Source organism: Hippoglossus hippoglossus, chromosome 5 (assembly GCF_009819705.1).
Source record: "Hippoglossus hippoglossus isolate fHipHip1 chromosome 5, fHipHip1.pri, whole genome shotgun sequence".
Classification (NCBI taxonomy): domain Eukaryota; kingdom Metazoa; phylum Chordata; class Actinopteri; order Pleuronectiformes; family Pleuronectidae; genus Hippoglossus; species Hippoglossus hippoglossus.
In genome coordinates this window covers 12,274,167-12,287,626 of record NC_047155.1, presented here as the reverse complement: position 1 = coordinate 12,287,626, position 13,460 = coordinate 12,274,167, and the positions used below count along the sequence as shown (strand labels likewise).

The 13,460-nt window shown below is 40.0% G+C and overlaps 4 protein-coding genes across 7 annotated transcripts; 2 read left to right on the top strand and 2 right to left on the bottom strand.

The window, feature by feature from the left end:
- Window positions 1–417: 417 nt before the first annotated feature.
- Window positions 418–2,817, bottom strand: LOC117761616. The gene is made up of 7 exons (XM_034585671.1): window positions 2,689–2,817; window positions 1,597–1,745; window positions 1,422–1,484; window positions 1,229–1,308; window positions 1,002–1,132; window positions 836–902; window positions 418–748 (listed from the first exon to the last, which is right to left on the bottom strand). The coding sequence occupies exons 1-7, from the start codon at window positions 2,707–2,709 to the stop codon at window positions 669–671; spliced, it is 591 nt and encodes a 196-aa protein (XP_034441562.1). The 5' UTR covers window positions 2,710–2,817; the 3' UTR covers window positions 418–668.
- rbp7b (retinol binding protein 7b, cellular) lies at window positions 2,025–3,225 on the top strand. Its single transcript, XM_034585672.1, has 4 exons — window positions 2,025–2,153; window positions 2,395–2,573; window positions 2,720–2,821; window positions 2,906–3,225. Exons 1-4 carry the CDS (start codon window positions 2,081–2,083, stop codon window positions 2,957–2,959), a joined length of 408 nt encoding a protein of 135 aa, XP_034441563.1. The 5' UTR covers window positions 2,025–2,080; the 3' UTR covers window positions 2,960–3,225.
- A 436-nt stretch (window positions 3,226–3,661) lies between these two features.
- On the top strand, window positions 3,662–6,647 carry cenps (centromere protein S). Its single transcript, XM_034585673.1, has 5 exons — window positions 3,662–3,875; window positions 4,658–4,781; window positions 5,877–5,910; window positions 6,021–6,087; window positions 6,277–6,647. The coding sequence occupies exons 1-5, from the start codon at window positions 3,846–3,848 to the stop codon at window positions 6,385–6,387; spliced, it is 366 nt and encodes a 121-aa protein (XP_034441564.1). The 5' UTR covers window positions 3,662–3,845; the 3' UTR covers window positions 6,388–6,647.
- tardbp (TAR DNA binding protein) lies at window positions 6,246–11,957 on the bottom strand. Of its 4 annotated transcripts, none has more exons than XR_004613857.1 (6): window positions 10,853–11,638; window positions 9,746–9,909; window positions 9,519–9,668; window positions 9,244–9,411; window positions 7,672–8,736; window positions 6,246–7,008 (listed from the first exon to the last, which is right to left on the bottom strand). XR_004613857.1 is itself a non-coding variant. In XM_034585666.1 (5 exons), exons 1-5 carry the CDS (start codon window positions 11,091–11,093, stop codon window positions 8,245–8,247), a joined length of 1,215 nt encoding a protein of 404 aa, XP_034441557.1. In that variant the 5' UTR covers window positions 11,094–11,638; the 3' UTR covers window positions 6,246–8,244. The 4 variants fall into 4 exon arrangements, 2 of the variants coding, with proteins under 2 accessions (XP_034441557.1, XP_034441558.1); XR_004613858.1 differs by having other exon boundaries at window positions 6,732–7,008; window positions 9,528–9,668; window positions 10,853–11,621; XM_034585666.1 differs by having other exon boundaries at window positions 6,246–8,736.
- Window positions 11,958–13,460: the final 1,503 nt, after the last annotated feature.

Sequence of the window (13,460 nt, the reverse complement as noted above, 5' to 3'; positions counted from 1 at the left end):
GGAGGATTTGTATTTCACTTTTGGGGCTTTTTCAGGGCCTAGACGCTCAAATCGTTACCAAAGTCTGCAGGGAATTCAAAACCCCAAAAAGTAATTGTATTCTGGAGTAATTTGAAATGGGCGTGGCAAAATGGCTCAACAGCGCCATCGAAGGAAAAGCCCCTCAGTTAGCTTTCACCGATCTTCACAAAAATCGTAGCTCAGGTGTATCATGACCAGACAAACAAAAAAGGTCGGAGGTGCAATTAGAAAAAAGCAACAGTATATATATTTTTTTTTTGGGACGGACAGACGGACGGATTTAATTTTATTTTTTTTATTTTTTTTCGTCCGTCTGTCCGTATTTTTTTTTTTTTGGATGGACAGACGGACAGATTATTTTATTTTTTTTGTCCGTCTGTTTGTCCTAGTTATGAACTGAATCTGCTGTGTAGATCATGTCTTTATTTGCTTCCTATGAACAGTTACACCATCAACAAATAAAAGCAAAACCTCTCTGATAGTCAAGACATCCGCTTCCTGATACTTTTCTGAGGTGAAATTAAGTCCCTTTTGCTTTTTTAGTTTTTGTTCCCATGGTTTAAAGTTACCAGTTCTGTTGGCATGGAAACCCCATGAAATTTTTATAGGTGCAGTGTCGGATGTCAACGTGGGACAGCTGGACCATTTCATCGCTCACGGTTTGTGCCCGGGTACGTCACGGGCCGCCTGTTACTGAGCCAGCGTCCTCCTCTCACCGTGAAAAAACCTGAACAAGACACGAGCTGGTGTTATTGCTTTGCCCTGAAGAGTCCATGTGTGAGTGGTACCACACAGCACGAGTATGTGTATTCACCTGTGCTGAAAATGGAGGCGACCGTCAGAATAAGAGACATGTAGTACAGCTCTGGGGTCGTCTTGGCCTGTGAATACACACACACACACAAATGTATAAATCGTCGGTTTTAATGGATTTTTTCTGCAGAACCTAAGGAGCATTAACATTAAGGTCGTTTTCTTACACAGGCTGTGGCTGTCAGAGTCAGGATGGTAGTGCACAGTCCTTGTCCACATGAGAGCAGCCCAAACACATGATAGGACGCCCACAAGCTCTGAGGAACTGGGTCCAACAACGTGAAGATCACTGAAAAACCTATGAAAAGACAAAGTTATATCCAAACAACTCACTTTTTGTCTTTTGTCTTGATGTCAAATGATGTGTCTTTAAACTTGATCTGGTGTGGTTTACCTGAAGCTATGAAGGACAAGGCGACGGAGGCCGACAGGTTGTTCAGAAGAGGCTGCCTGCAGTATCGGGAGGATTTGGGCCTTTTTAAAAACAGAAGCAGAGGACGGGAGCGTCATTATTAAAGCCCCGCTCCCTCTTGTGCAGATGACCTGCGATCTCTATGGCCTGATGCCATCACCTCTGTCTTAGTTACCTCGCTAAGACGTAGAACTGAGGAGCCAGAACAATAGCTGTGAACCCTGCATTCAGTAATTGACTGCAAATAGAACATGAACAAAACAACAGGATTAAAACAATAAAACACCTTGAAATGAGCAATATAATGGCATTTTAGCATTTAAAATACCTCCAACCACAGCAGCACTTACAATCTTAACCTCTTACTCCTTGGTATCCATCTGCTGCCATGATACGCAATGAAGACTAGCAAGTAGAGAAACATGGATGTTAGGACATGCAGGCAGACGTGTGCTGTAACTCTATTCCTGACGTCCGGACGTGTGCAGCTGAAGCAGCTCTGCATACATGAGCAGGAGGAAGGATTTTATTTCGCGCTGCACAAGCACAGAGTCATTTGCTCGACATTGAGTTCCTAAAAAAAATTGGCCAATACAGTATTAAGGATGCAGTGTTTTAATATGATTAAAGAATAACATCCTGTATAGGAGGCTTTCGTCCTAACAGGAACAAAACAGTTTCCTCATATTATGTGCAAATGTAAAGCCTGCAACACATCACCTCTGCCCCACATTGACACACAATGAAACATCCCACCCAAGGGCTTAAAATCTGTTCCCTCCACACACTGGAGCCTGTTGCCTCTTCCAGAGAGTCACGACAACATCCACCAAGATGCCTGCCGACTACACTGGGACATGGGACCTCGTCAGTAATGTTAATTTTGAGGGATACATGGTTGCACTTGGTAGGTGTCGGTGCTTCTTTTAATATGTGAGAGTGTTCATTTAAATGTTTAGTTAGGACAAGAGGGAAATCCTTGTGTTTATAGTTTAATGAAAAGTTTGTCTGAATGAGAAATCTTGCTCAGCTTGATCAATGTTGAATGGATAGGGAAATATTGATTTATTAACATGCATTTCTTTTGATCAATGAGACCTAGAGACTTTTTTGTGTGTAGTGAATGTTATTTTTATCTTTACGTGCAGGCATTGATTTTGCAACACGCAAAATTGCCTCGATGTTGAAGCCCCAGAAGGTGATTAAGCAAGATGGAGATTGTTTCATAATCCGGACGTTCACTACTTTTAGAAATTATGAGTCCACGTTCAAAATTGGAGAGGAGTTCCAAGAGGTGACGACGGGAATGGACAACCGGACGTGTCAGGTAAAACCGTTAGTTTACTGTAAGATGGTAATCATAAAATTAGCCCATGTATGAAATGTTAAAAGCAGGAAAGATTAATATCCCAAACTGATTTCTGAAGCAGTAACATATTTAACTGTAGTTTTCTGTTTTCCATTTCCCACCAGACTGTGGTGACCTGGGAAAATGAAAAGCTGGTGTGTGTTCAGAAAGGAAAAAAGAAGAACAGAGGGTGGAAACACTGGATTGAGGGGGACGAGCTTCACTTGGTACGACCCAGCTTCTCATCCTGGTGCTGACCCAGCACAGCCCAGATAGTTTATAGTAACTCCAATGTGTTTTTCTCTTCTCAGGAAATTACCTGCGAGGACCAAGTCTGCAAGCAAATTTATAAAAGGACTCTGTGATTTATTGTACTTATGATTGGTGAAACCATTTCATGCTACAGAGAATTGAATTCACATTAAATGGGCTAATCCACATCATTTAGTTTTTCTGTCTGTTGTGGAAGAAGTATCTGAATCTCTTATTTTAGAAAAACTACCAATGGAACAGTGTAAAGTACTGCATTCAAATCCTACTTAAGTAAAATGACAAAAGCATTGCTGTACTTAATGTTATTGAAGTAAAATTCTGCATAATAAAATACCCCTGTGTGATTTTTCATACTGTTTGACTGTGGATTTAATTACAATGGATCATATTTTAAGCTCATCGTATTTAACATGAATGTTTTTGTATTTATCTCAAATAATTTGTACTATAACAAGGTAGTGCAAAGCTGGATTATCTTACCCCGCATGTCGGATACTGCCACGTATACTTCAAACACATTATTCGTCTCTTGTATGTAATATTTAAGCCTCCAAAGTGAGAGGGAAAATTACAAATTCAAAATGTTTGTCTACTCTTCAAGTTGTTCCGACGTTCACGTGGGAAACTTGTTTTATGACACCACTGAAAGTACAAGTATCACAACTGCAGATTGTTTAGTTCACTAATGGAGTAACGGTACTTTCCACCACTGACTCCTGAGGAAATAGATTTCTGACACCGATGTTGCAGTCTGTCCTCCAGACCACAAGATGTCGCTCTATAAGTTGTTCATCACAACCAGGAAACAAGCTCATGAGTTGTTGGTTTGCTGATGAATATTTGCCGCGAGTTTTACAACAGTTTTGAGTTTGTGTGTTTGCTGAACGTGTCTCGTTTTCTCAGTCTTTCCCTGGTTCTGTGACAGTTTCGTTACTTTAAGGCAACAGCAGGTTGTTTGTTACGTTTCTTCACGTGAAAATGTCCGCGGATAAAGACGAAACGCGCCAGGTAACAACAGTTTACATGTTGACAATGACATTAACAATAGACCCTTAACATTTAACTCATGGCTGTGGAGAGAGGGATGAGGACATTCTCATAAACAAGTGGCTGATGAGACCTTTGTGTTAGTTTGTGTCTCTTTGTGGTCACGTTGTATTTGTTGTGGTCTTTTGTAGTAGTAGTTATGTGTTCAGTTTCTGTGTCTTTGTGGTCGTTTTGTATTAGTTGTCATCATTTTGTCTCTGTCATCATTCTGTGTCTCTTTGTGATCATTTCAAGTCTTCCTGGTCTGTTTGTGTTCATGTTGTGTTTACTGTGATCTCTTTGTGTTAGTCTACAGCCTGTGGTTCGTTTTGTGTATTTTCTGGGTTGTTCCTACTTTCTTTGCAGTATTTTATCTGAGCTCTGTGAAAGAAAGAAGAAATATAAATAGTTGTGGCTTCACCCAGGGGCTCCTGAGCCCTCGAGCTGCGGTCCCTGTGTTCCACAGGCCTGCACACATGGGTCCAGGTCACATTAGACTATACTGTAGAACTATACTACCAACAATTCTATACCACACACAGCTGGGATGTACTCATAAAATGGGACATAAATGTTAATACATGATTGTGGGGCTTATTGTTCATTAGGATAACTTTTTAAGGAACTATTTTGTTTGCTATTGCATTACTGGGATTGTTTTTTTTAAACTAACATTGAAAAATGTTACACTATCATCCCTCTGCTTATCAGTTTGAAGCATCATCTTGAATTCTTCTAATCAGATTTTTTGTGTTGAAATCCAGAGGTTGAAGGCGGCGGTGCACTACACTGTGGGTCATCTGTGTCAGAAGATGGGAGAGGTCCACCGCAGAGAGTTCAGTCGACAAGTCATAGCAGCGATAGCTGAGACAACGTTCAGACAATGTGGTGGGTGTGAGCGAGGACACAAGCTTAGTCCAGTCCTGGGAACACTCTCAGAAACATGGTGGACATCAAATTTTTAAATTAAAACTCAAAGACATACTGCTGTGAAGTGCACAGCTTCAAACTTGTAAAACACAAAGTAATGTCAATATGCTGAAATACATTTTATTCTTGATTTGGATTTTTTTTGGCAGTCATTCCAAAACTCACAAAATAAAGCTTGTCATTCTAGCAATATAATACAAAAAATCTCTATAATCATCAGACACGAAAAACTAGGATATACAATAGATGTAACACTGGGCAACATGACGCTGTATTCTGCATTTGGCCACAGTTTACCATCCATTTCACATCTTGTGTTCTCATAACAAAATTATGTTTTTCATTGCCATTCAGCATTCATTGCATATGCACATAACAAGCTCTGTCTCCCAGACACTTTTCCTCTTCTTTGTCTGGTTGGGTCCATGATTACACGCGAAATGACTGGAATTAGTCTTCAGCTGAGATGGGAACTATGCTCTGATGAAGTTGAAGATACATTTTTTCAGAAAATGCAGCAAATTGTGTTATACAGAAAGTGGTGTGGCTGTAAATCCAGAGTTTTTCCAGTCATTGAACATTTTTCAGAATGACAAATTAGTCCATATAAACATCAGTTTTGCCAGTTGTGTAAATATGGATGCAAGCAGCAATCAGTTTTTAATTAACCTGTCAGTTATTTTGTTTCTGTAATTGATAGCATTTTCAACTTGTGAAAAATGTCCATTATTCCAAAGCCTAAAATGTCCAAACCCTTACCATGAGTTAATTATAATAGAAGACTACAACAACCACACATTATTATTATTATTATTAGAGATCCTGAAACCAGATATGGACAAAAATACTCAATCAATAGCTGCCAGTTTTCTGTTAATTTATGTTTAACTGACCGTAAAGAACTGTACTATTCTGACCCCGCATATGTAAAAATCTAATTTATTGTAATGCAGTTTTATTACCAACTCATATTACTTTTTGAATGCAGTTTTATTTTTGCCTTTGGTTCAATTGAAACCTAACCTCTAATTGTTGACTTTGACTTTTCCTCAGATGTATTTGCTACTGACCTGGAGGCCTTTGCAAGGTGAGAATCTTATTTTGTAGGTTTAACTTTTACCTTTGGTCAAAATTCCCTGTGAAGTCTTTTGTTCCTTCACTTAAATCCATCCTGTTAAAACCTCATCTGATCTGAAGGCACGCTAAAAGAAGCACAGTGACTACAGAGGATGTAAAGCTCATCGCCCGACGCAGCACTGCATTGGTGAGTTGTTTCCACTGAACTGTCGCTTTAATGTTTTGTGCCTTTACTGAAGTCAAAATGAAACCATTATTTTAGTCAATGTTGGCATCTCAAAAACATCAGTTCCATCCTAATAACACAGTAATAAATGTGCATATATTCTACAGCAGACAGCAAACTCAATGTTTAATTTGCCTTTATTCATTTCAGTCCATCTACATACAAAATAAAAGTGAAGAACTGAACCAGCAGAGGGAATTAAAAAAGAAGAATACTGGGAAGAGGAAGAGCAGAGACACTGAGGAGGAAAGCAGAGAATAAGGACAAGACACATGCAGGCCTGCGGCATCTCACTAGTGTGTCCAACATTCAAATATACATGAGGGCTGACTAGTACATCACAGTAAGTTAAGAGTCAACTAAAGTGCCAGAATCAGCTACAGCAGTTCTCCAATGCCTCTGTACATTAAACTCTAACTTAGGACTTCTCTGTTCAGGGACCTAACACAATGTCATGTCGAATTATCCTTCAATTAGCACTGTTCTGTCACAATAATAAAATAACACTTGTAATAAAATGACTGCTTCATTGTCTTTTATTTAAATGGTGTAAAGTGCTAACTGACCGACCTGGCATCTTTCGCAATGAAGTGTCATTTTCATGCTGTTTTACACTTGGAAACCATGACACTGTTAAGATCGTCAGGCAAACTACCCATAATGCTCAAGGCTATCTAAAGAACTTCCGTCTTACCTGCAATGCAACTGAATAAGAATGGTTCAATCTGACAAGCCAGTGAAATCAGCAAAAAGACAGGTACTACCCCATGTCATGTTTGAGAAGGCCACACACTGAAAGTGTTGGAACTTCCGTCTTCATCCTTCAGAACAGACTTCAGTCAGGGTTCAAACGGAGACCTCGACCAGCAGAGCCCAAGGTCCCTAGATATGTGAATCGAATTAGATTTGTTTTTTAATTTGACAAATTGACTCAATTAATATCAACTAAGCATCTATTCAAATGAACTTTATTAGAGAACTCCCTTCATTTGACATGTTTTTCAAACACCTCACAAACAACAAGAGCTACTGGGAACCATTGGACACACCACTTCACGTTCTCACACTATCACTCGCGTCCCCCAGAGTCTTCAGCAGGTGTCATCCACATCAAGTACACACTTACAGATCAGTTCAGTAACATGAAAGCACACACCATACAGCATTCAAATCAGATAATATAAGCAATACAAATATTCATCACAACATTCCACTACATTTGATATTTCTGCACTTGAGCAACATACTTAAAGAGTAAGGAAAAACTTGCAAAGATAAAAAAAAAAAAAATCTTGAAGTACTAATTAAAGAATGTCCATGTTAGGGGAGGCGCTCGTAGCATCCGCAGCTTCACTCACACACTCAGAAAGCAGTCAAATTGGGCTCTTTCATCGCACAACCAGTCCGTTTCACGCGTCTCTCCGTTCGCTCACTCACCGCTTCACTCTTCGCCACAAGCCATCCTCAATCGCACTCATCAGTTCTTAAAATGTCAGTTGCGCAGTTCTTTCCATTTTAAAAGTGGATAAAAGTGAAAACACCCACCGTCTCTTAGAACATGCGGAGTGAAGCCGTTCTTTGATGGCATAGCATTTACAGGTGGGAAGAGGGAGAATGATACCGATATCACCCCAAAGAGGAGCTTCCTCACAGGAAAATGGAAGAGAGGTGAACTGCAGAAGAGATTTCAATGAAGGCTTTTCCATAGAACTTGACTGCAAATAAAGTTGCACTTAAAAAAACATTTAGGTTTCAACCAGATTCTTCCCAATGCAAGATTGCCTTTTTAAAGTCGGTGACGAAGCCTGATAATGGTGTATCAGAGACATTCATGCATTTTCAAAATGGGTATAATCACATTTCACAATGCATGCATTAGAGAATCCAGTTGAAATGGATACAAACAAACAAGACATCAAAAATAGCACTTTAGTCGGACATCCTGGTAAACAATTCACTTCAACACTTTCTAAATTAAATCTTTAGCATTTTTCCAAATGTACAAAACATCTTCCACAAAAGTGTTAAGTTTTCAGATACGCATTAACACCAGAAAAAAACTTTTTTTTGTTGAAAAGACTCATCTTTCTCACAATACTTACCATACAAACACTTAACTTACATACCCCACCCAGATGACTTTGACTCCATACTGGACCCAAAACCTGAGCTAAAGCCACTACCACTGGTTGTTGAGTTTGACCCTGTTCCCCAGCCAAGACTGGCCGAGCCGGTGCCATAGTTGCTGTTTCCTGTACTGAAAGACTGACTCTGGTCCCTGCTCGAGCTGGTTCCACTGGAGGTGCTGCCTGAGGTGGACGTCTGCTGCTGGCTAGCTAGCATACCCATCATCCCCCAACTACTCTGCAGAGCAGCCTGAGCGGCCGCCATCATGGCTGGGTTCAAGCTGAAAGAACCAAAATTAGCCAGACTACTGTTAGTGCTGCTCCCTAACCCACTACGGCTGCTACCAAATGCTTGTGCTCCGAAACCATTACCAAACCTTGTTGTGCGGTCAAACTGCCTATTGCCGTGTTTGGGCTCAGCGTTTGAGATGTGAACACTGACACCTTTAATAATTAGGTCCTCTCCACAGAGAGACTGGGCAACCTGTGAGGGGGAAAAAGACATGAATCAGTTCCTCTGGATTTCAGTAGTGCTAAAACAAGAAGCCACTTTATATGCACTCACTTATGGCTGGGCTATATGGGGAAAAAATCTTATAACGATAACTTTTTTTCATATCAGTCGATATAAATAAAACCAGCGGCACTGCACTGAGGCGCATTACTCTGCGCTGATCAGTGTTGTGCATCAACGTTGATATTTTTGGTGAATTCTGAACTTATCAGTTTACATACGATGAACTTGAGAGTGAACGTCGCTCACGTTTTACCACACAGACACGGCTGGTGTTAGTGGTACAGACACATCTACTACTGCTGCTGAAGCCGATTTTAAACCGGGAGCGAGTTGGAGTTTACACACACACACACACAGGCCACCGACGATCTGGATTCATGATCCGACATCATCGATCAATAACAAAAAACAATAGTGATATTGCAAAAATTATCGTTATCGTTTTATCGTCCAGCCCTACACTCACTACAATACCTGATCGTCTGCAAATGTCACAAAAGCAAAAGCACGGAATGGCTTGGGAATGAAGACATCTGTCACTTCTCCGTACTGCATAAAGAACTGCCGCAGGTCGTCTGTGGTCATGTCTTCTGTGCAACGGCCTACAAAAACTTTGCGACTCCTCAGTGGCTCATCCGGACCCTGCCATGAACAACTTGAGTTAATTTAAAGAAACACTGTACATTATAGTGTGTTAATGTGAACAGCTCTCATTTCCCAGGATGTGTGGGTTTATGCATTGACATTACCAGATTCACCTTCGAGTTAGGAAGCTTGCAGTCGCACCATCTGCCATCAATCATATGGCGCTGGGATATCACCTTTTCTTGAGACTCGTACTCTGTAAACCTCACAAAGCCGAACCCTTTAGAGTTTCCTGTCTTGGCATCTCGTTTTACCTGGAAGATAAACAAATTATTATTAATGGTCACTAAATACAACACATAGTAAATTATTAATGTTACTCAAGTTATACCTGAACCATGATGACTTCTCCAAATGTACTGAAGTAGTCTTTCAGGTCCTGCTCGGACGTTTTCCACGGTAAACCCAGTACAATCAGGTCAGACGTCTTCATATCGCCTCGCTTCATTTTCACAGCAGAGGAGGCATCTATTTCCTCCATTTTTCTTTTGTTGTCTAAAATACGAAAGTCAGTATAATTAATTAGATTCTAGATAACTCCTGAGAACAAAGGAACTTTAAGGTCATGGGATTGTGCGGCCCTGATTTATTGTATGACATTCTAATTTGGGTTTTTGTTTTTGCCAACTCATTGATGTAAATATTACCATCTCCTGTCAACATGATTATAATAATTGATGGCTATTATTTGTTTTGTTCTGTAAAGTACTATGTAATCTTGTTCAGATGATTGCTATAGAAATTAAGTTTTACAATTATCAACATAAAAAAATATATATTTACCAGAAAGCCAACTCAAACCCTCTCTACATAACTTTGATGGGTTTACAAGGTTTTCACCACGCTAACATTTTTTACATTCATGGCAGTACTTCCTACTACTAGCAAATTTAAACAATATTTCCTAATAATATAATCAACTATTGGTCACAATCATTAATTATGACCTGTGTATGAAGCAGCAAGATGGATGACTTAACTAATTTACAATAATGGTTAAGATGTTAATATGTTTTTTAAGATAAGATCAGACCTCTGGAACAAAAGAATCTCAGACAAAAGCAAATTTCGCAACCTACAAAAGACTTAAAAACAATGATCCAGGAGATTTGCAATGTAAACATTAAACTCTAAACACAATCTGAGGCAGGAGATGAATGAAATCAGCGCCTTTAAAAAAAAAAACATTGGTTGGTAGAACGCGCTTTGGTCTGTTGAAGATGACAGATTGTAAACTTTGCACGTCGATTGTCATTTAACTCCTCTCTGAATGATTCAGCGACTCAGTCCTGTGGGCGTGGACGAACCACACGGCTGTTCACCCCCCTCTCCAGAGAGCCGAAGCTACATCATGAATTATAAATAACAGGAAACATGGCCACCTGTTGGGAAAGCACGTAGCAAAATTAAAGTGTTCACAAAACATCATGTCATCTACCTTTTGGATAGTTGACCACATACACGACGTTGCCCCATCCGTTCTCCGGTGCGTGCAGGATCCCTTCCACAAGACGAACCCCCCGCATGCACTGGGACACGGGGCTCCGGAACCGCAGGCCGCACGCCCCGGGGAACTGAGCGGCCACGGTGGAGAGCAGGACGGTGCCGTCGTCCTCGGACGGGATCTCCATGGGCTCTTCATTTTCCTCCTCCGCTACTCGAATGTATACTTCGGCCATTTTCGCGCACAAACAAAAACTTCTCGCTTCCAAAACAACGCTGTGCTAACGTTAGCAATTAGCTCGCTACTTGTCCACAAACGCGGCTAACCTTAGCCGATGTTGCTAACGGGACTGAATGAGTCAGGCCAGTGGATTTGTTTTGTTCGCAGCGAAATTACTCACGTCAAACTACTGCAACGATACAACCTGTGAATGAGAGTAATTCTAAAAGATGGCATAAATGTGGTTCTTCTCCAGACCGAGCTGACAGGTGTGTGTCGGCCTCACGGTTCCTTTGTTCCCTGGATCTGCGTCGTCAACACCGGACGAAGAGACCGTGCAAATGGGACTTGTGGGGCAAAGTGCGCACGGTGTCCCGCTAGCTTATCGACAAAAAAACGGGTTCTACACAATGGTGCCCACCGCCTGGAAGAAGCTCCGCAGCCTGAACACAGCGTCCGCGTCGTCCTGGAGAAAAGCAGCTGGGAGAAATGTTTTTCCGCACGAGGAGAGAGAAGAGAGCAGATCGCTGGGCCTACAAAGATGGCTGCGTTACACAAGTCAAAGCAGTGCTACGTCACCAGCTTGGGCGGTTCCATTCCATGACGATTCATGTGTCCGATAAACACATCGAGAATATGGTGAAATAAATCAACCTTCAGTATAAACCTGGAAATCCAACTTGGAAAGTTAATTATCTGCTTTTATTGTTGTATGGAGTACAGTCAAACTAAATGAATTGTACCGATAAGTATTATTATTATTTTGAGACACCCCCCTCGTGTCGCTAGCTGTGCTCGGTGGTACAGTCACGACGGCAGCTGCAGTCAGTTGGTGCGTCTGTAAACATGTTGGTCTGCAGAGAAGGCAAGATGGCGGCCCGCTGGAGAGCTCGAGTGAAAGTGTATAAGCTCTAAAGTCCATGATGATGAACTGCAGAGACTCTACTCATGGTTTTAATGACTAAACTGGAAACTACGAGCCGCTGGATTATTAACACGATGTTTATCATTAACAAGATACTAATATTTTCATTTTCCTGTGTCACAGTTGTCATAAATACCAGTGAAAGTATTTCAAGTATTACCAGTATAGTACTTGCAATGTAATATAGTACAACACCCCTACAACATAAGATGATAGTTTCTTGGCCTTTTTAGGAAGCCTGCAAAAGCCCATATTTATTTTATTTCAGGGAATTCAATGTAATGAAAATGTTGATGTGATAAAATCATAGACATATAGTATTAACAGTGGATTATTACAATCATGTACTTCAATTAATTAAAAAGCACTGTTTTCCAAGTTAAGTTTATATATGACTGACACAGTAACACAACATGAGAATATCCACCAGAGGACTTTCTCTAAAGACATGAAGCTTTAACGAATGCTCGAAGCATTTATCTAGAGCCTAGTGTAAATGTAGGGGCAAGAATGTTTTGTTGATAAGCAAGTGAAAAGAAAAAGATCCATTCAAGCTACCAATCGTCTTAAATATTGAGAGGAGCAAAAGAAAGACATTTAAATGAAACCATTACCCTCTTTAACCTGTAAGGCAACACAAGTACTACAATCAGCACATCACCTTCCACTCTGAAGTGAAAATGTGTAGAGCTGAGCCTTTAGGCTATGATGATGAACTGAATACTAATGATTTTAATGACTTGTTTACAATTGAAAACAAATGTTTTTTAGGAGCGTGTCATCACCAATATATATCAGCAGCATCTCAGTGTGTAACTGAGGTGCAGCATGTGAATGTTGAATTAATGAATCAACTTCTCTTTGTTTGATTTGAAGGACGACAACTTAACGTTTAGTAATAACTAATATTAGATATTTATCGTCTCACCATTTTGTTTCGTTTTTGTCGTGTTTATACCAAGATTTTAAAGTAAATTGCATGTCTGTTTTTAAAATTTTAAAGAATGAGGATAGTTATTTTACTTAATTTCAGCAAATCCAATTAAAATACAAAAACCCAATGAGTTAGTCAGACAGAAGTATAAGTGTTATTTTATATTGGTGATGAGTATGGTCAATCATGCATTGAACGATATTTGGGGCTATATTGAGTATTTTCAGCAGCAGGGGGTGTATGTGAGACAGATCCAATATAAAACTACAGTACCCATGTTCCTCTTAGTGCAATTCTGTGGCTCAGTTTTTGGACAAAAGTGGAGCTCTGTAGGAGATGGGATTTAGTCATTTCAGACATTTTTCTATAAGAACAATATTCAATATCATTTTAAGGCAGATATATACTTAAAAATCAATTAAAAGATAAGTCTAAGTTAAGTTCTAGATGTTATTCTAAAGCAGTACTTGGTCTGAAAAGATTTCTTATGAGCCACGTTCATATAGAGATGTAAAAACTGCTGC